Source organism: Lycium barbarum, chromosome 12 (genome assembly GCF_019175385.1).
Source record: "Lycium barbarum isolate Lr01 chromosome 12, ASM1917538v2, whole genome shotgun sequence".
Lineage (NCBI taxonomy): Eukaryota > Viridiplantae > Streptophyta > Magnoliopsida > Solanales > Solanaceae > Lycium > Lycium barbarum.
In genome coordinates, this window is record NC_083348.1 from 87,902,772 (window position 1) to 87,923,065 (window position 20,294).

General features: G+C 34.1%; 3 protein-coding genes across 3 annotated transcripts; 2 read left to right on the top strand and 1 right to left on the bottom strand.

Annotated features, from left to right (window-relative positions):
- The first annotated feature begins 1,823 nt into the window (after nucleotides 1-1,823).
- Nucleotides 1,824-6,096, top strand: LOC132623071 (thioredoxin-like protein CXXS1). The gene is made up of 3 exons (XM_060337776.1): nucleotides 1,824-2,088; nucleotides 2,245-2,367; nucleotides 5,746-6,096. The coding sequence occupies exons 1-3, from the start codon at nucleotides 1,987-1,989 to the stop codon at nucleotides 5,896-5,898; spliced, it is 378 nt and encodes a 125-aa protein (XP_060193759.1). The 5' UTR covers nucleotides 1,824-1,986; the 3' UTR covers nucleotides 5,899-6,096.
- A 3,688-nt stretch (nucleotides 6,097-9,784) lies between these two features.
- LOC132622033 (transcription factor ILR3-like) lies at nucleotides 9,785-12,584 on the top strand. Its single transcript, XM_060336542.1, has 5 exons — nucleotides 9,785-10,036; nucleotides 11,174-11,236; nucleotides 11,501-11,575; nucleotides 11,718-11,880; nucleotides 12,029-12,584. The coding sequence occupies exons 1-5, from the start codon at nucleotides 9,912-9,914 to the stop codon at nucleotides 12,293-12,295; spliced, it is 693 nt and encodes a 230-aa protein (XP_060192525.1). The 5' UTR covers nucleotides 9,785-9,911; the 3' UTR covers nucleotides 12,296-12,584.
- Nucleotides 12,585-13,111: 527 nt separating this feature from the next.
- LOC132622031 (sulfite exporter TauE/SafE family protein 5-like) lies at nucleotides 13,112-16,080 on the bottom strand. The gene is made up of 4 exons (XM_060336541.1): nucleotides 15,097-16,080; nucleotides 13,930-14,064; nucleotides 13,700-13,849; nucleotides 13,112-13,612 (listed from the first exon to the last, which is right to left on the bottom strand). The coding sequence occupies exons 1-4, from the start codon at nucleotides 15,862-15,864 to the stop codon at nucleotides 13,304-13,306; spliced, it is 1,362 nt and encodes a 453-aa protein (XP_060192524.1). The 5' UTR covers nucleotides 15,865-16,080; the 3' UTR covers nucleotides 13,112-13,303.
- Nucleotides 16,081-20,294: the final 4,214 nt, after the last annotated feature.

Below are 20,294 nucleotides of genomic sequence, written 5' to 3' on the forward strand. Positions count from 1 at the left end.
ACACCTTTAAATTAATCGAATTAAAATTGAAAGTATCAACTTATGCTTAAAGCATAGGCCGTCTAGTTTCTATTATATGACTCATAAACTTGTTCGATCTGTAGCTTCACATTGTCCCATCTCTCTCCATTTTTTCATTCTCTTTCCTTACCTCTCCTTAAATTTCTCAAACAAAATCATAAATCCTTCACAATATATATCAGATTTTTCGCTATATCCATATCAATATTGTTGATAATGTGTTTTTGACATGCAGATTCTAGGGGTTTCAAGGTTTTGAGCAATTTCGAATTTTTCAAGGTTCTTGAGCGATTTTAGTTTTTTTTTTTTTTTTGGTTTTATATACAAATAATGAAATATGTGTACACTAGCCTATGTATGCAAATCAGCATGTGTATAGCTCGTTCCAGGATTTTTCGCTAGCCTATGCATACAATGATATTTCATGTATAAAAACCAACGATAAATTGTACTTGTTATGCATTGTATATCAAATATGTATACACATGTATTCATGACATCATATGTATACCAACTTCTATACATGTATTCATGAATCTGATGCATGCATCATATGTATACCAACTGCTATACATGTATTCGTGAATTTGATGTATATATCATATGTACCTATTAGTATACAATGGTGCTTATTCATGTAATAAATTGCTATACATTTGTATTGGTATACATTGGTCTGTATTCATCTAATAAATTGGTATACATTTGATCTTTATAATTTTGCATTGGTATACATTGATCTGTATTCATCTAACAAATTTGTATACATTTACTTGCATCGGTATACATTGATCCGAATTCAGCTAACAAATTTGTATACATTTGTTTATAGTGTTATTCATTGGTGCGTATTCACCTAATAAATTGGTATGCATTTGTATTTATACATTGATTTGTATTAATCTAACAAATTGGTATACTTTTGTTTGCATTAGCATCTTTATAATTGTTCATTGATATACATTGGTCCATATTCACCTAACAAATACCAAGAGTCCATATTCACTTAATAAATTGATATACATTTATTTGCATTACTATATATTGATCTGTATACACATTTATACATTTGTATAGTGTGCAATAGACAATAATATGCAGAATGAGTTCTACATAAATGACGTTAAAGACAAATTTTTAATTGATATGGAAAAAATTTGAATGCTGCTGTAAAACCATGAAATAAGGGAAACAAAATAATTGAATCCCTAATTTTTGGGATATCCAACGTCAAATAAGGGGAAAAAAATTAATCATTGGAAAAAAAGTAAATCATAATGGTGCATGTTTATAATTTGAGGTAGTAGACTTTTTTCTGAAAAACAAACATCCATATTTTTCTAATATTATATTGATAAGGATAAGTAACCATATCAAAGATTGCAAAGTGGCGTAATTTTAAGGAGGAAAGAAGTTGTGCTCCTAATCTTTCGTCTGCTGGATACAAATTTGGCTAAAGAATGCCATTATTTTTAGGCTAAAATTTAAATAAATTATTGGGTTAAAAATGTGTCAATTCTAAATGGGAGTTGTATGTACATGTCAATTTCCCATAAAGTTTACTAAAACTGCAATTCAACAACTGGAGTATACTGACCTTGATAAGGATACTCTTTTATCTGTGCTCAAGAATGTTACTTCAATTCCTTGAAGGATCTCTATACCTGTGCAGTTGTGCCTAGCCCAATTGTCATTACTAAAATCATATAAGCACAAAACAATCATAAAAGTTCATGCTTAATATCTAGTGCGTAGTCCAATTGTCATTATTAAAATCAGATAAAGAAGAAACTTCGGGAAAGGCCCAAAATTCCATGCTTCCAATAATAACTGCATAAAATGGTGGGGTCCAATTCTTTAAATTCTAATGAAAATAAACCTTCTTTAATCTTTCTCAATTCTATAGTGAATGTTTAGGATAAGCACAAATTTGGCTTTCTCAATAGTGAGCAAAAAAAGTAAAAAATGGAGGACCAAGAACAGGGTACCAGGTCAAGAGTTGTGAAGGTAGACTCTAAAGAATCATGGGATTTTCATGTAAATCAAGCCACAGTTCAAGGATGCCCTGTAAGGAAAACCAACATGGCTACAATAATCTTGATTTTTGAACAAGTCATCTGTGAATTTTAAGCTTATTCTTTTGTTAAAATTTGGAATCTTTATTGAAGTTTTTTCTATTTCTAGTATGTGTCAATTAATTTTTCCTCTTTTGGGTATTTGTAGATTGTGGCACACTTTGCGGCTGTTTGGTGTATTCCCTCTGTGGCAATGAACCCCTTTATGGAGGAATTCGCTTCTTTGTACCAAAATATCTCTTTTCTCACAATTGATGTGGATGAGGTCAAGGTAAGGTCTTTACCACTTTGATGTAAAATACACAACTTTAATGGTGTAAAAGATGTGGAAATTTCCTCAAAAAAAAAATACTTATATTGTAATCCCTCTGGTTTGAGTTAAAGTGGTCAAAAGAAATACACTGTCATGAGCCGGGTATTTAAAGTGTAAAGCCCAATATACTCACTTGTTTTAAGTAGAACAGGAGCTGAGTCTATGCCAGATGTTGGAGTCAATTTGCAGGACTTCAATGCATGTGATATAGTTATAACTTTTGGTATATTTGGATAATTCTCATTTTGTCTTTATCATGTATAATTTGTGCTAATAAACTCGCCGCGGGATTGCTAGTGCAATATGTCTAACATTTCAAGGAATACTAGGAACTTCTATTTCTTCATTGATTTTGATCATTTATTAAGAGATCACCATAAAATGAACGAGAAAAGGTAAGAGCGAGAAAACATTTACAGCAAGAGAAGTAGATTCTATGAGCCAATTGACTCCATGAGGGAATAGACGAGTTGATGTCTTATATTAGAGCTGTAAAGGTCCTTCTTTAGCTTTACGGTAGTATATCTCTCTAATTAAATACAGCATGTTGAGATATCATAAACAAAGTACAAAAAAAATTGAGGATCCAATTATCTGTATGGCAATTCATCCTTGTCTACAAGTTTTTCGATAATGCTCTCCGTCTAAAAGCTCACATCTTCATCAGGAAAAACGTATGAGACAGGTATTTTGAAAAGGATGTGATATATTGGACTAGATATTTCCTCTAATCAAATAATGAATGGTAATGAACTGTTTTGGTTTCTATCAACCTTGGGTTTAATTGGTCTTGCTTTTATCCGATGTAACGGATAGTGATTTCATTTGGCATCAAGAGGGTCTTTTATAAATACTTTATACCAAGACAAAACTTGGTCTTGGAAATGATGACTCTAAAAATGTTCCTTCAATGAGATCATCTATTTTATCTTCTCCTTCATTCAAACATGTAGAATTTATGACAATCCACTTCTCACTATTCTGAGAATAATATTCAATCTCTTTTAGTTTCATGAGTTACTGATGCGCACATATCATGAGTGTTCTCTGTGAGTTGCACTTATGTTCATCTGTTCTAATGTCTAGTGTCTGGACGTTAGTCCTTGGTTATGATGAATCATTCTTACAATGAGGTCAGAGTAACCTCATAGGCATATAATATGCCAATATCACATTGTGCAACAAGAATATGTTCGTAGACAAAGTGAATAACACAATTAGATTCATAAAAAGTTGATTAGATTGGTTTTTCCCTTTGATTCTTTTGGCTTGTCTACTATTTTGGGCCTTTCAATATGATGAGGAGGCAACTCCTGTTGTACAAAAGCTGGGTCCTTTTCTACATAGTTAGTATCATCCACTTGAAAGAGAGATTTGCATGAAAAAGGGAACTGTTTGGATAAGATGCTTCTGATGGGATTTTCTTAACTAAAAGTCCTCCAACACCCAACAGAAAAGGTTTAAGTTTGAGATTTGTCTGCTTAGCTTGTATACATATTATTGTTTGGCTTATATGAGTGAGTCAGAGAGATCAACATCTCTATTGTTTTGCTGAAAAGTTTTTCTACCCTTTCTATTTTCTGGTGTATATTCCAAGTTTTGCTTATAATTCTGATCTGGTCTATTAAAGGCATCTATTCTCTAGTTGCCCCAACTTTACACTTGGGGCTAATTGGCTTCTTGCCTTCTACAAAGTCATTTGATATTGTTCACATGCTTGTCAAATGTCAACCGAGTCATAGTGGTATCTTTTGTCAAGTCTTCACACAATGATAAAGTTTGTTTTGCTGCTCTTCATGTCCTGAAATATTGAGCAGTCAGTAAGACTTACATATCTCACTATAGTAGTACTTGAAATCCTCCCTTACCTTTTCTCTGAATAAACGATACTTTAAATATGAAGAAATTAAAACCATGAAATGATTTTCGGAAAGTGATGTACTAACACATAGCGCTCAAATTTCCCATTTTAAATCAGAGAATAACCACTCGAGTTTCGTCTTCCAATTTTACCATTCCTCATTTCTTTTACTTTTTAAGATATAAGCTGATTGATCTTTAAGACATTCGAGAGTAGAATAGTGATTTCCGTTATTTCCAAGGGGCCAAGTTGAGAGATTCTTAATCTCCTGGTCATAACTCCTAGTTCTTACGTGCACTGCAATTAGACAGGAATCTGCAAATATTTAGTCTAGGGAAAGGCTTCACCTTTATCATTATAAATACAATTCAGTCACTATAGATACTTTCTAGCATTATTTAAGATATGTTAGATTAAGACTGCAAGATTCCCATTTGTAGACTGAGTTTGATGATTATCTAACCGAATTCTTCTTCGGAGATTCCTGATCTTTTCACTATTACTTGTGGATGGAGAATCTGATTAATTTAGAAGGCTGTTGCATAATTTTGATTCTGCAAAAATAACAATTCTTGTTCCAGCTGGTATGAAATTGTATTCTAGGAAACTAAATGTCATTATGACGTTGAAGTCTTTGAGCAGCTACCAGTGAACCTGTTAGGATTTTATTTTGCGACCTAGTTTCTCTGCTTTGTCTCTGAAACAATGCTCCTCCGCTGTCGGTTTGATCTGCTGAAAATCCATTGGCACGAGTCTCCATAGACAGATGAACTTCTCCGTGTTGTCTGTAGAAACCATTGTCCACTCTATAGTAGTACTGCTGTGTGAATTTATTGTTTCTCTTTCAATTATCAGGAGAAAAGTATCTGTTGTTTTCTTTCAACAAGGGGTATTCCGTAAATTCATGAAGTGGTAATATTTGGATTCAGAATGTTAACATAGTATTAGAGGATCGAAGCTTTTCGTCAGTTGATAGACATAATTGACTTATAAGATTATGGGCTACCAAGTACCAATAACCTTGGTCCTTTTTTGTTACTTGAATGTTTGGTCATATATTACTCAATATCTCATTGAGATTCAAACAACAATACCAGTTCTTTAGGATTTCAACCCCAAGATTTTGTTATTGTTGTATGCCTTCCTTTGCAGGCGCTCTATTTTCTGGTGTTGAAATGGCTGTATGTATCGCAAGGTTACTGCTTTATGTGGCAGCGGGTTTATTTAGCTAGGATGGGACTTTTTTAAGTTATAACTCTCAGTTTCAGGTTTAAAGCAAAGTGGGGCCTCGTAGAAAAAGTGCATTCTGATAATTTATATGAATATAAAAGCAACAGGACATTAAGTACACCATATATTCGTATTGTTGAGGCTGTTTTCCATCTAATATACACAGATTCAAAGGCTTGCATCTTGTTTGTTGGGATGATATGTTGGTGATGCACATTGTTATTTTTTTGTTTTGCGGTTGGTAGGAGGTGGCTAGCAAATATGAGGTGAAAGCCATGCCAACATTTCTGCTGCTGAAAGATGGAGTGCCAGTTGACAAGCTAGTTGGTGCAAATCCAGACGAGATAAAGAAAAGGATCCAGACTCTTGCTCAGTCCAACCCCACAGATATATCCTAGTCAGTTCGAATATATTTCTATAGTGTGCTGCAAAAGAGATCCTTTGATTGTGTGGCTTGTGCTATTTCATCTATAAATGTAGATAATTCCATCTCCACTTGTAGATAACTGTTGAAACAAAGTGTTTTTCTGTCTTTAAGGCGTGTAAGTAACAAATAATCTAGTAACTTAATTACCCATGATTGGCTTTTCTGGATACTGTGAAGGTATTTAGCCTTATATAAGTAGTGGTCCTGGAATCTATGTGCATGCCAAATGAAAAGGAATCTGAAAACGAAAGGACTTCGAATTTCTCTTTGCACCAGTAAACGAACAATAAATGAGACTCGTGTCGTTAATTCAACTTACCGCGAATCTTTGGTTTTGAATTTTCTTATGTTAAAGACTTTTCTTTTGTTTATGGATGTCGCTACCTACTAGTAAATTGCAACAAGAAAAAGAGTTAGATCATGTAGAGGCGAATCTAACATTTACCGCCAGTGGATGTGTATTCTCCCAAAAGTTTTTTTTTTTTATTACATATGTATGCATAATTTGAGACTGAGATTCAGTTAAATGCATCGGATTCGTGTTAGATATGTATGCTAGTAGTAGCTTCCTTGATGAAGATGTTAAAACAGCAGTTTTTACTAACACTTTGGTGTCGCTTGCCAAAAGGATATATCTGGTATAGATATCGAGATTCCTCAAGCACATATCTATTGATGTATTGGGCATGACGTAAACGGGTGAATAAATATTAATGGAGTGTGGCTTTCACGCTTAGTTGTTTTTGTGAGGCATCAATTGATTGATTATATATTAGCTCGATTTTTTCGAGCGTATGATGACAATGTGGTCAATTTTTATCAAGAATTAGATACTTCATCCTTTTAAATCTTTCTTTCTACTTATAAGGACATAAATTACGAAAGAATTTAAGTCCATGGAATCTCTTTTCTCAGCCACCTAGATAGTAGATCGTGAAAGATTGTTCTTTTATATTATTGCAAGCCAAGCAAAGTCATGAAACTGACTAACCACATTTAGTCAAGTGAGCTTAGACCCAGAGTGTGGTGGTTGAATTCACCTTTGGTCTCACTTACCAAAAGGAAATAAATGGCTGTTCAGTGCACTAAGTTCTCACCATCATAAGGTCTAGTTAAAAAATGTCCTAGATTGTATTGAATATACTATACACGATTTTACTTTGTATTTCTATGAGAGATTATTTTCACAGCTTAAACACATGTCCTTTTAATCACACCACTCTAATTTTTGTGGGTTGCAACTTGCACCATGACTCCTTCACTGGCCAAAGTTGAATCTGATTTTACTTTGCATTTTCGCGAGAGGCTATAACCACGACTTAAACTCATGACTTCTTGATCACATGACCACATAACTTTTACGGTTGTGTTAAGACTCCTTTCATTAATTACCAAAAGAAAATACTCTGGCAAAATCGTTCCTTATCGTCGCGTGCCAGCGTTCCACATCAAAGACTGACTTGTGAGTATACGGGTTACGTAAATGGATAGTCGCTTTCACCTAAATTATTGCTACTAATACGAATGCTAAGTTTGGTTATATGAATGAATGAAGTAAAAAGGAATAGTCGAAAAGGCCACATCCACTAACGAATGGAAGATAAGCATATAAGATTTCTTTGGAATAAAAATATCTAGGCATAAATTTGCTGGAGGGACCATATAAGAGAAAAGAGACACTGTTAATGGTGGGTAATAATGTTAGAAACACAACCACACTTTGAAGGGCTATGAATGACTTATTCCCGGGACACAGAGCATCCTCTTTTTTTTTTCTTTTTTTTTTTTTTTTTCGCCCCTATGTTTCTATCGTTACAATTGAATCCACAAATTAACAATTTTCATTTTAGACACATATTCTTATATTTTTGTCGTCCCAATAAGATCCAATGAATTTGAATTACGAGAAGAAGCAACACATTTATGTTCGGAATAAATTTGAAGATTTGTTTCTTATATTTTTTTGTGAAATAAAATTTACGTATAGAAATTACATAAAGTGTAATATGATTTACAAATACCAGTTATGGTTAAAAACATTTACATGATGTTTCAAATTAAACTACACTCTTTCAGTTGTCATTTTTTTTAGTTTCTCATTCGGTGTCCGGTACCCGCATTAGAGCCCGATTATACTCAAATTCGCGCCGCGCAAGGCCCCATTCAAGAAAAATGCTCCCTAAGGATTTTTCCATATTCAGGACTCAAACCCGAGACCTCTGGTTAAAGGAGGAACAACCCCATCCATTGCATTACATCCTTTGACGATAATACTGTTATTGTCATATATAAAATAGGATAAGGATATGGAATAAACAGAGAACACCCCCAAAACTATATAAGCAGTAGTCGTGGCACGTTGTGGCACCAGAACATTTTATACTCCTAGTAAAGTATACCGACATAGATCACTCATTTTAACCCTAAATCTAAAATAGGAAGGGACAGTCTTTTGCAAATATTCTAAATTTGTTTTTTTCCCAACAAATATTCTAATTTGTTATTTGTTAAACGCATAATAGAAGTAGCAAATTCTTAAAGTAACTGCTCTGCGACAAGTTCATAAGTTGTTGTTTAAGGTGTTTTAAAGATTCTTTCCAAAAACTAATCCACATTTTTTTGGTGATGAATAGTAATGAAACAAATTTTCAAAGAACGCTCACTAAAGTCTTCACAAAAAGTTGTCAATTGTTGAAACACGTTTTCTACTAACAATTTTTTCCAAAAGTCGCCCACATGGTTTGTTTAATTAAAATAACTTAAGATTAATGATTAAACTATAAAACCTTATGGCCCAACAACCAATGCACTATCCCTCATATTCAGAAATCAGAAGATAAGAGCTCTTGCTCATGCGTTACCATTTACATTTTATCTAATTAAAAAAGACTAACCATTCAATTAAAATTGTATTCTCTCGAAAAAGAGGTTTTTAAGAAAACTGTTGATTATTCTTTTGGAACAATTTTAGGTCTCCTTTTGGCATGGTGCAAGGATATGTCCACCTTTAAACAAATGTTTTAAGAATTTTATCTTTTACCTTAATGGACATTCCTGGTGAAAATTCGAGTTTAAGGGTGCCAGTAACTAATGCTCCTCCGGTTTAAATTAAGTCTCTACTTAGCTTTTAGCACATACTAATTCCTAGAATAAATAAATATTTTGACTAAATTATCGTTAATTAGATACTACCTAATTAATATAGTTTTTTGCAACAACAACAACAACATACCTAGTGTTATCTCACAAGTGGAGTTTGGAGAGGGTAGAATGTACGCAGACCTTACCCCTATCTTGGAAGGTAGAGAGATTGTTTCCAAAAGATCTCATCACGAAAAAGCATAACAGAGAAGACGACAGTAAAACAACCACGGAAAAATACTACTCCCTCCGTTCCAAAAAAAACTGTTTTACTTTCTTTATTAGTTTGTTTCAAAAAGATTGACACACTTCTATATTTAGAGACAATTTAACTTTATGAGATAAATTTACAACCATAAAAATATCTAAAGCTTGTTTTAGACCACGTATTTCAAAATTCTTCTTTTATTTCTTAAACTCCGTACAAAATCAAATTAAAGCAATCTTTTTAAAACGGAGGGAGTATAAATAAGCATTATAGAGAAGTAACAATAATTGTAATTAACCAATACGATAATCAAAATACAGAAACGACAATTAGTAACAATTAATATAATTAATTTTTATTATATAAAAACTTTTATATAGATAAACACTTATTTTGAATCAAAATAAAAACGGAAACTTATTTGGAAGCGAGGGAGCAGTAACCATTACTAGGAAGATGCTTTAGAAAGTCAAAAAGGAGGCCATGCCACTGAATATGTGACGTTAAAAGGTAAGTGAAAAAACAAAATCTGCCTCCACCACTCATATTAATTTGCTTCCACAACTCTTTCTGCTCCTCATTTTCCCGTAACCACCTAACACGCTACCAATCTTCAACTCAAATTTTCCATTTCAATGGGGGAAACAGAGGAAGATGGCTCAAATTGGCTTATAGAATTAGGGTTAATGGATGACCTGCCTTCCCTTGAACCCAACGCTCAATGGCCTTCCAATGCTTTCTCCCTTCCTAATAATCTCAGGTTCTAAATTTATGCCCTTTGTAACCCCCACTGAATTTTAGTTGAGGTTTACTCCTGTTCATATTGCTCTGCTTTGATTCTTGTCTTAGGTTGCTAATAGTTGTTTGTAACTTTTGTCTGAGGATTCAAGTTTCATTCTTTAATTGTTCTTTTTGAAAATATAATTAAGTTGGTGAAATGAAAATGTGGGGTTGAATTTTCTTGAATAAAGAACTTAACTATTTAAAATGCCAATAGAAAAACTTTAAGTGTGTACTACTTAAAAGGCCAAAAAAAAAGGAAGAAGATAAATTTTGTTCAGCAGTGTATGCAACTCATAATCTGTTGACTGCTGAACACCATTTTAGATCGTTCATTTCCTTATTATAAAAGGGTGAAAAATATTGTGCCTGTTCACTAGTAAAATAGCTTTAGTTCCAGTTTTATGTACAGAGGACAGTTCAATCTTGGTTTTGGGTTGTAGTTATGCTGGTCTATTTCATAATAAAGGAGGATGTGGGTAAGATGAGGATGGTGACTATCTAAGTAGGTAATGTATATGTCAAATGGATTTGTTAGTCTAATTGGATTTGGTCCACTGAAGCTGTCAAATGATTGATTTTATTGTTATTTAGCTCTTGGTTAGATAGAGTTATCTATAAATGTATAGGTCTTCAAGGATTTCCATGTCAGATGCTTTAGTTAATATCATTAAATACTATGAATAAATTAGGAGTTATGCTGAGATGCAGAGATCATGGATAAAACAAGCTTCAAGAAATATGAGAAGATGGTTTTCCAAATAAGTTAAAAGAAAAATCAATTCAATGATATGAATATTTTTTTGAGTATTTAAAGTGGAGCACTAGACATGCTTGATTTTAAAGAGATTTTCCTGGCGGATCTGTGCTGAAGATTGTGTTAGTTAATCTGTAGACTTACTCTTAGAGGAGCTACTAATTTATTTTTAACTTAAATCTAGTATGAGGAGGAACTTGCATGTGCTATAAGTCCTTTCGGTTTTAGCAGACGATTCAATATCTTGCATTAATAACCGTGAATTCTATGAAAATGTTCCCATTTTTGTGTTGCACAACTAATCCAATTGATCATTAGATTCTATGTGCTGAATGTGATGTATTTTGTACCTTATTACAGTTCTGGATTAGAGGATTCCTATGGAAACTCAGATAGTTTGAAGGAATGTGGCTCCAAGAAGAGGTATTTTTCTCTTAATCAATAATTTGCTGGAGTTTTTGAAACAAGAAATAAAAGAAAGTCGAAAACAGTAGGCTCTAGCACATAACATCAGTGTATGTCTTGTGGTAATGTGTAGTGTTTTCAATTGTATTATATATCCTAAAATTTAAAAGCATCAGTGATGTTTTGTAGCATTATCTAACATATCATGTTCTTTCTCTGTTTGTGAAGTGTTCCTTTTCCCTCTTTCCCCTGTTCCCTTATATGAAAGGCCATTTATTTCAGGGTGAGATCTGGAGCATGTGCATCTGATTCAAAAGCACATAGGGAGAAAATGCGCAGGGACAAGCTCAATGACAGGTACTCTCTCGTTCTCTCTCTTTCTCTGTGTTAATGCTTGACTGATGGTTGTGCTGCATTTAAATTTGTTTTTGCTGCTTGTTGAATTTTCTTAAAATAAAAAAGTGTTTTAATGTTCTTCTCTTCTTTTTTTTTTTTCAAGGTTCCAAGAATTAAGTTCTATCCTGGAACCTGGAAAGCAGCCCAAAATGGATAAAACTGTTATCTTGGGTGATGCGGTACGAACAGTGGTGCAGTTGAGAGATGAAGCTCAGAAGCTCAAAGAGTCGTATGACAACTTGCAGGAGAAGGTTAATGAATTGAAGGTGTGATGATTGAACTCATTATCTCGTTGTTTCTACACAAGTAATACGGGGGGTCATGCAATCAATTGTATACTGATTAAGTTTTCCTGTCTTGTTATTTTCTCTTCATTGAGCTGTGTATAAAGTGGTTATTGTTTTGGTCTTGTAGGCCGAGAAAAATGAACTCCGAGATGAGAAACAGAAGCTGAAGGCAGAGAAAGAGAAACTTGAGCAGCATCTGAAGGCCTTGAACACTCAACCTGGGTTTTTACCACACCCTCCTGCAATGGCTTCCCCTTTTTCAGCCCCACATCAAGTCTATGCAAGCAAAATGATGCCATATATGGGCTACCCTGGAATCCCTATGTGGCAGTTTGTGCCGCCTGCTGCAGTTGATACGTCAGAAGATCATGCTCTCCGTCCCCCAGTTGCTTAAATTATGGTGACTTCTTGTTACCAGAATTATACGAATGTTTGTTTCCTATGTCAACAAACCTTGTTGACGTTTGCTGACATTTTGTTCTCCTAATATGAGCAGATTGGTACATATAATATAATGAGGTAGTTAATCAACTGATTATGTACACTAAAATGTAAATCTCGTTGAAGTTTACATGAATACCTACCTTATGTTATATCATCTGACCAAGCATAGCATCCTCAAGACATGCTACTCTTGGTTGTTCAATTTTGACTCTACTTTTATGAATCTAGTGTTGCACTCAGCTGAATACCTTCTAGTTGTTAAGAGGCAGGAATGATTAGTGCCTTCACATCCTCTATGTGAACAATGCATATGTTTTAGAGCAACCGTGTATGAGTGCTACCCTATGCTCTCTTTACCATTTACCTTGTAGATAATATATTGTCAGCTACTACTTTCTCTAGTTTTTATGGACTTGAAAGGAAGAGCTTGAACACTAGTTTTACTAGTAGGCTGTACATGCAGTTTATTTGTTAAATATGACTTTTTTTCTGGGTCTGGCTTTGCTGTACATGCAATTTATTTGTTTAGAGTCATGTTAGTCCATCTAACAACTTTTTACTCTACACTGCAGTTAACTATTTTCAGAAACTATGTTTGATACTGAAGTAGGTTTTCATTGAAGAAACATCTTCTGTAAATCATGTCATTCCTCGTGCTAAGTAAAGATTCACTTGAAACTCGTTTCTATGAGAGACAATCGTCGTACAAGCTACTGTTATTTAATAATTAATGCTTAAACTTAACAATTGGAAATGCACAAGTATATGTAATAATCATGGCTTAAACTCACAATCCAGGTTACAAACATTTCATAGCCCAGTCCAGATCTCTTGATAATATGATTCTCTTAACAAAAGCTTCCCAAGAAGCATCTAATTCTTTATAGAGCATAAAAATGCAAAACTTGGACCATGCCTCGAACTGGACCATCTCTTTAGATTTCCTCTTTTTCTTTTCTCAACAAGGCTGCTTGAACCCCATGTAATACCCACTAGTGTAATCCTTCCAGATATCAACAGCTCCAAAACTAGTCATGAGAACAGTGCTTAAAGCCATAACTGTGCCAACAGAAAAGACAATGAGGGATGCTCTCCCATGATGTTCTATGGCTCTCTGAACCACTATTAATCCAATAATTGAGGCAACAAAACATACGACTGCAAAGATGAGGGCATCGTTCACGTGCTCCATCCCTAGAAATAAGTATTGCACAGCTGACATGGTAGAAGAGAAAAATACCATGAATGAACAAGTTGCTGCTGTCACCTGAAGTAATACAGAGTCATCAGTCCTACGAACATACAATTTTGAGTATAACTACGATGGAAGAATAATAGGTGAGACAAAGCTTACTTCAGGAGTTATTCCAACTTGGATTAGAAGGGGACTAATTAGCATTCCACCACCAATTCCAAAAACGCCTCCGAGAACCCCTGCTAGTAGTGCCATTATCGGGAAGATGAGCTTCCCTGAAGGTCCATGTTTAGTTTCACCAGTTCCTTCCTGCACTCAATGAACGAACCAAGTTAGTTCTTAATCAAGAAATTAAGCAAACGACATACTCTCTTTTAATTTCTAAATACCTGTTTCTTGGAAGGCATGTTCTGCTGACTTTCTCTATTATACAAGATCCATGATGTAAAGATTATAGCCATAGGAAACTGAACTGACGAAATGATCCAGTATCCCACTCCACATGCCTCCATAGGAATGATGCCCTGGACATTATTGAACAATTTCTTACAATGTTACAAACAAGTAATCTAACATTTTAAAATTTTCAGTGTCATCATAACTTTCCTTTTTATACTTCTCTCCTCATCTGGCAATTAGAGTTCTTTAACAAATTGAACTAGTTGCAAACACTTGAGCAATAACACATATCAATTCTATAATCTAGAGCAGCAGAACTCACTTTATTTCCTGTGTCAGAATTGAAGAAAGCGAGAGATAGCATATAAAGCGAAAGATAGTATATCTCTCAAGTATCTGTCCTTTTCTCTCTGAGGCCGGAAAGAGTCTATGTTGTCCACCTCTCTACTGAGGAACAAACGTGGTTACTAAAGATAGTTGAAGAGACTACTTAGTTTTTCCCAACTGCAGTTTTCATGGTCTCAAAATGAGCTAGGTCTTTTTCTTTTCGGAGACAAAAAAATTACTTTACTGTTTAGCCGAGTAATTCAAACAGGGGAAGAGGACATAAATGTCAATACTGAAAAAGGACAGGAAGTAGCCTCATGTTTGTGATGCTAACAAGATTAGACAAAAAAAATGAGAATTTAGCATCATATTCTGGTGATGAGAAATTAAATCTGAACTTAGCATTAAAAGGGAAACGAAAAGAGGAGTTAAGAAGTTCAGTAAAGTTTGAAGATCTATGGCTAATTTTGGTGACCAATGTGAGAAATGGTAAATCCAAACTGTTTAAAATCTAAAAACATATCCCATTCAAACCAAGTCATATGATAGGACAATAAGAATCTCGGATTAAACTAATTGACAGCTTCAATCTTTATCTTCTTACCATTCCATTTTTCAAAAAAGAATTTTAATATTTAGTGATTTCAAATTTATCTTTAAGCTACGTGTTAAAAATCTGGATTCAGCTGAACTATGAACCTCATTTTGCATCCACCTTCCTGCATAGGAGTTGTGGCATGAAGTGTCCAGAAGAAGGATATATAAGACATATGAGAAAGCTACGTGTAAACAAAACCAAGTGAAGTGAAGACAAGATAAAAGAAGCATACCTGTCCATATCGATTTCCACGAAGAAGATAGAGTAAAAAGAAGGAAAACCAGAACAAAAACAACATCCCCATTTTCATCCATGGAATACTGCTGCTTCCTTCCTTTGCTTCCTTCTTCAACAAAGGCTCAGTTTCATCACAACTTTCATTTTTCAACAGCCCATTTTCCAATTCTGATTCCATTTTCCAATAGAAGAACCCTGATTTACATGTCTTGAAAGTGCAAAACCCAAGAAACACAGCAAAAAGTATAGTAATAAGCCATTCTGGGAGTACCCTATTGCATATAACTCCAATACTGACACCCAACAACATGCATGGCTCAGAGAGCAATGCTATATCAAAATCAATCAGAATCTTACCCCCATTTCTGGGACTTCTAATAAACATGCTACAAACAACATTAGCAATAGAGCCACCTGTTACCATAAATGCAGAAAAACTTGAAGCTGTTTTGAGGTCTACTCCAATAATTATTGTGAGAATAGGTACATATAAGCCACCACCACCAATCCCACCAGCACTTGATATAGAGGCTGCTAAAAAACATAGTACCCCTGCTATTACAGTGGGGACTCCAAATTTTAGACCTTCATCTGCTTGTTTTTGCTGTTGATTAGTCCTCCATGCATAGATTGCATTCAAGAATTGATCCAACTTGGGGATATCTGATTTGGGGTTTGTTTGTTTTGCTATAGAAAATCTGCAGGTGGTTAGAAAAATAAGTAAAAATGTTAACTTTAAGTAGTTGTTGTTGTGAGGATTCATTTTCTTGAAATTTTTTGTTACAATGAGAGTGTGCTTTGGCGGAGGAGAGGCTTTTAACTTTTTAAGATGGTGTGGTGGCCTAAAAAAGGTGATGATTTAAAATATGGGACTTAGTGAAGGTATAGTACAAAATGCATGGGGTAAACTAGAATTATTTTCGAATTTTTGCCACTTTGTCATAAATATAACTTTCACCAATTGTCCTCATCATCAACATCCAAGTATATATTTTGATTGTTAGCAATTCACAGTGGAGTTGCTTCTTAGGATGGGATAATATATCAGATGCATAATGGGGACTGATCAAATTGCTACTCTTTTAAGTGAAGAAATTAAAGGGGTTGAACAATAAGTTGAAAAATGGGACAGATCAATGCTTAAAGCCTCAAACTCTATGTAACATTAAGTGTCTTTATGGCAAATAACACGTAATTGAGGATAATAAATAAGCAGAATTTGAAAATGACTTGTTGAGAAATAGAAACTATATGCATGGTATGATCAATGTAACTTTTTCTAATAGATTAATTTGTAGTGAAAGTAATTATTATTACACGTATAGGTTCGTTTTGAGCTTATTCTATTACTAGCTAATGAATGATGACAGAACCTAGTAGTCTCACCTACAATAGACGAAAATGACGTGTAACTTGCTTTTAAATCAATTGATACATCACGCGAAGAAGCTTATCAACCATATTTTGGAGTGCATGTGAACAGATCAAAACGGATGAAATGAAGCATCATCGAAGCTTCTTGGATTTGATAAGTTGGATGACTTTTGGTTTACTTGGTGAAGTAAGACATACATGCATGTACCCGATGCTTTATCAATTTTATAAATACATACATTATTATGTATTTTTGTTTTTTAATATATAAACGTTTATCAATTAGTTGTAGTTAATAAATACACGTTATCATTTTTTTTTTGTGTGTATAATCACTTTGGTTAAGTAAATTTTTCTTTCTGTAGAACTTATCATTAGATCATCATTAAGGCCGTTTGATAGTTTGCACGACCAATTATCTATCCTACTGTATATCGTCTATATGATAGATCACGTTACTCTACATGTTTCAAATTAGTGTTCATGGAATAGTAATAACTGAAAAGTAAGGACACAATAATATTTATGTGGAAACCACCCGACTCACAAAGGGTGAAAAAAATCACGACCTACACAACCTCTACAGGATTTTTTTCAAACTCCACTACAACGGTAAGCCTTTGCAAATTCAAGAAAGAAATTCTATAACGTAGGAACTATACTCTAATTCCCATCTGATCAATAATCTCCCTAGACTAATGAGCTCACTTCAAATTATCCCAACTTGAAGTTAAATTTGACTAACGTTTATACCTCAAATAATTGCTTCTATGAAAACTAATAAGGTACAACTCGATAAACAATCCTAATACAAAATTCTAGACTCAAGAACTGTAAAACATAAACTCCATTAAACAGATTCTTCGGTCTTCGTCCTTGTATCAAGGCACACTTCAGTAATCAGAACTTCCTCAACTATTGCATTGATAGGGTTTGTTCAGTTTCTGATTTTCTCTTTTTATGAGTGTGTAAAACTTCTTTATGACATGACTTGGATATATATAGTACTAGGTTTGCATCAAGTCGGCGGAACTCAATCACTATATGGTAAGACCCATTATGAGAGTTAGGGTTTGAGTTGACTTGAAATTTTTGTATTCACACGACTTTAGTGTCCTTGTAGTCTGATGTATCTTATTAATTATGACAAGAAATCTTGTAAACTTGTTCGCCTAGTCTTTACCATAAACCACAAATCCTACTTGCAGTGGGACTCTGAGCTGGAAGATGTTCTTGTCTGGTTCAAGCACCTGGTTCTTTCACCTCTGAATCTTGCATCACTTCACCTTGGACCTGTCTCTGTTTCATTCGCATCTTGTAGCTGGTTCATTCACTCTGTCTCTGCATCGCCTCTAAACCTGATTTACTTGCCTTGTTCATTTACTTTGTCAATCATCAAAATATACCCGCTTTATGTCAACACAATTTAGTTTCTAGCTCCTTATTTCCGAATTGAGTGCATATTCATTGAAGGGTGCCATATAGAAGGTGCTTTTGGGTTGCAAATCTAGTCTCACGTAATCAAACCGTTGAATTAGGTTTTCAAACTAAAAGATTTTACTACAATTCCTTGTTTATCATATCCAAACATTGGAAATAATAATAAACAAAGAAGATAGAAAGTTTGCAATACGCGATATACCTTAATAATTACTGGTTCAACGCTATGGAGAATTTAAAGGGAAAAAAATCTTTAACACGACTACAAAATATGTTTGCAACTCTCTGTCATTCTTTTTATGCTGCATAATACGTTCGAGGCCATACACATCTACGACTAATTTTTGCGCTTTTTACATTTGTGAGGCCGAAAGATTGAGATTACATTGATTTTTTCCCCCACAGATTACATTGATTGATTGAATCCGCGACTTTTGTGGTACAATTAAAAAAAAGTTGAACCAAAATAACACTAAAAAAAAAAAAGTAGATTTCATGCACGAATTTTGTGCGTGAAAGAGGGCAACATAAGCTGCCCCTTCTCCTTCCCCACAACGGTCCCTCGTTTCACAAAAAAAAAAAAAAAAAAAAAAAAAAAAACCAAAACGCCATTAAAGGCAATTCCGTGGTCCCCAAGCATAGAAAACGCCGTTTTCGTGTTGTTTTTCAATTCGAAAGTCAATATTCTTGGTATATTGAAGGTTTGGTTTCGGAATAGAGCAGCGTAGAACTCATTTCAAAAACTCAAAAAAAAAAAAAGCCTTCAATCTAAGTATTTCACTACGAATTTTCTATTACATTGTTAAATATATTATTACCCTACGCATGACTATTGTGTAATTGTTGCGGATGTCGAAAAAAAAACTTTTAAATTTTTTTTTTTTTGTGTTATTGGGGGCTGTTTGGACTGCCCCCTTTTTTCATTTTTTTTTATTTTTTTTATTTGTTGTTAATTATTTATTTATTTATTAATTGTTTATTTAGTATTTGTTAATTGTTAGATTAGCGACTTAAGTATTTGTTGATTGTTAGATTAGCTATTTCAATTTTTAAACTAGCTAATTATTTATTTAGTTTTTGTTAAGCCAATTGTTTATTTGTTAATAATTTGTTAATTGTTTGATTAGTTAGTTAATTGTTTATTTATTAATTATATGTTAATAATTTGTTAATTGTTTGATTAGTTAGTTAATTGTTTATTTATTAATTGTTTATGCTAATTGTTTGCTAGCTAATTGTTAATTATTTGACTTATTAATTATTAATCTTTATATTTTAATTGTTAATTTATTTATTTGCTAATTAGTTTAGGATTGAAAACCCTTAGTTTAGGATTGAACACCCATAGTTTAGGATTGAAAACCCTTAATATAGTTTTCGATAAAAGATTACATAACTAATACTACTTGTTAATGATTGATTTAAAATGCGTCAAACATATGGATCACCACAATCCTTAATATAATTTTCGATAAAAGATTACATAACTAATATTACTTGTTAATGATTGAAAACCCTTATTTTAGGATTGAAAACCCTTAATCCTTAGTTTAGGATTGAAAACTCTTAGTTTAGGATTGAAAACCCGTAGTTTAGGATAGAAAACCCTTAATATAATTTTCATTAAAAGATTAAATAACTAATACTAGTTGTTAATGATTGATTTAAAATGCATAAAACAGATGGATCACCACAATCCTTAATATAATTTTTGATAAAAGATTACATAACTATTATTACTTGTTAATGATTGATTTAAAATGCGTAAAACAGATGTATCACCACCCTCTTGATCCGGGGCCCTTCGACGAGAGTTACTCTATCTTCAGCGGGAGCATAGGTCGCAGCATATATGGACATCCGAGCTACAGGCTGAGGCTCAGGTCTGTATCCGATTGGGGGACTCAGCATGGGAGATCTTAGCTGCTCGCGCCCCACATCCTCGCTTCCTGGATATACTACGTCGGGGAGGTATCTACCGGTACGTCGATGTTGGTCGGGTATAGCACGATAGGTCGCTAGTGACAACCTTGATTGAGAGATGGCGACCGGAGATGCACACATTTCATCTCTGCATCGGTAAGGTTACCATTATCCTCCAGAATGTGGAGGTCATTTATGTGCTACAAGTTGATGGACGCCTATTGTATATTGAAGAGCCTCAGAAGCTTCCGCCTTACCAGGATGATTTGACTAGGCTCACCGGTTTCGAGGCTCCAGGTGATGATTTTTTGGGCCAGAGTTGAGTTTTGATGTCGGCCCTTCATGATCACTTGCGCCTCATAGACATGGATCATCCGATTGGAGAGGACACACCTCAGGCTGATGTTGATCGACGTGCGTGTCTGTACCTACTCATCATATTCGGGGGCATCTTGT

Bases quoted from the DNA above. Each gene is read 5' to 3' on its own strand.
- LOC132623071 (XM_060337776.1), top strand. From the start codon at position 1,987: ATGGAGGACCAAGAACAGGGTACCAGGTCAAGAGTTGTGAAGGTAGAC. The intron at 2,089-2,244 runs GTAAGGAAAACC...GGGTATTTGTAG, and splicing joins CCACAGTTCAAGGATGCCCT to ATTGTGGCACACTTTGCGGC. The intron at 2,368-5,745 runs GTAAGGTCTTTA...TGCGGTTGGTAG, and splicing joins TTGATGTGGATGAGGTCAAG to GAGGTGGCTAGCAAATATGA.
- LOC132622033 (XM_060336542.1), top strand. From the start codon at position 9,912: ATGGGGGAAACAGAGGAAGATGGCTCAAATTGGCTTATAGAATTAGGG. The intron at 11,237-11,500 runs GTATTTTTCTCT...CATTTATTTCAG, and splicing joins GAATGTGGCTCCAAGAAGAG to GGTGAGATCTGGAGCATGTG. The intron at 11,881-12,028 runs GTGTGATGATTG...TTGGTCTTGTAG, and splicing joins AGAAGGTTAATGAATTGAAG to GCCGAGAAAAATGAACTCCG.
- LOC132622031 (XM_060336541.1), bottom strand. From the start codon at position 15,864: ATGAATCCTCACAACAACAACTACTTAAAGTTAACATTTTTACTTATT. The intron at 14,065-15,096 runs GTATGCTTCTTT...AATAATGTCCAG, and splicing joins GTGGAAATCGATATGGACAG to GGCATCATTCCTATGGAGGC. The intron at 13,613-13,699 runs GTAAGCTTTGTC...GTATTACTTCAG, and splicing joins AAGTTGGAATAACTCCTGAA to GTGACAGCAGCAACTTGTTC.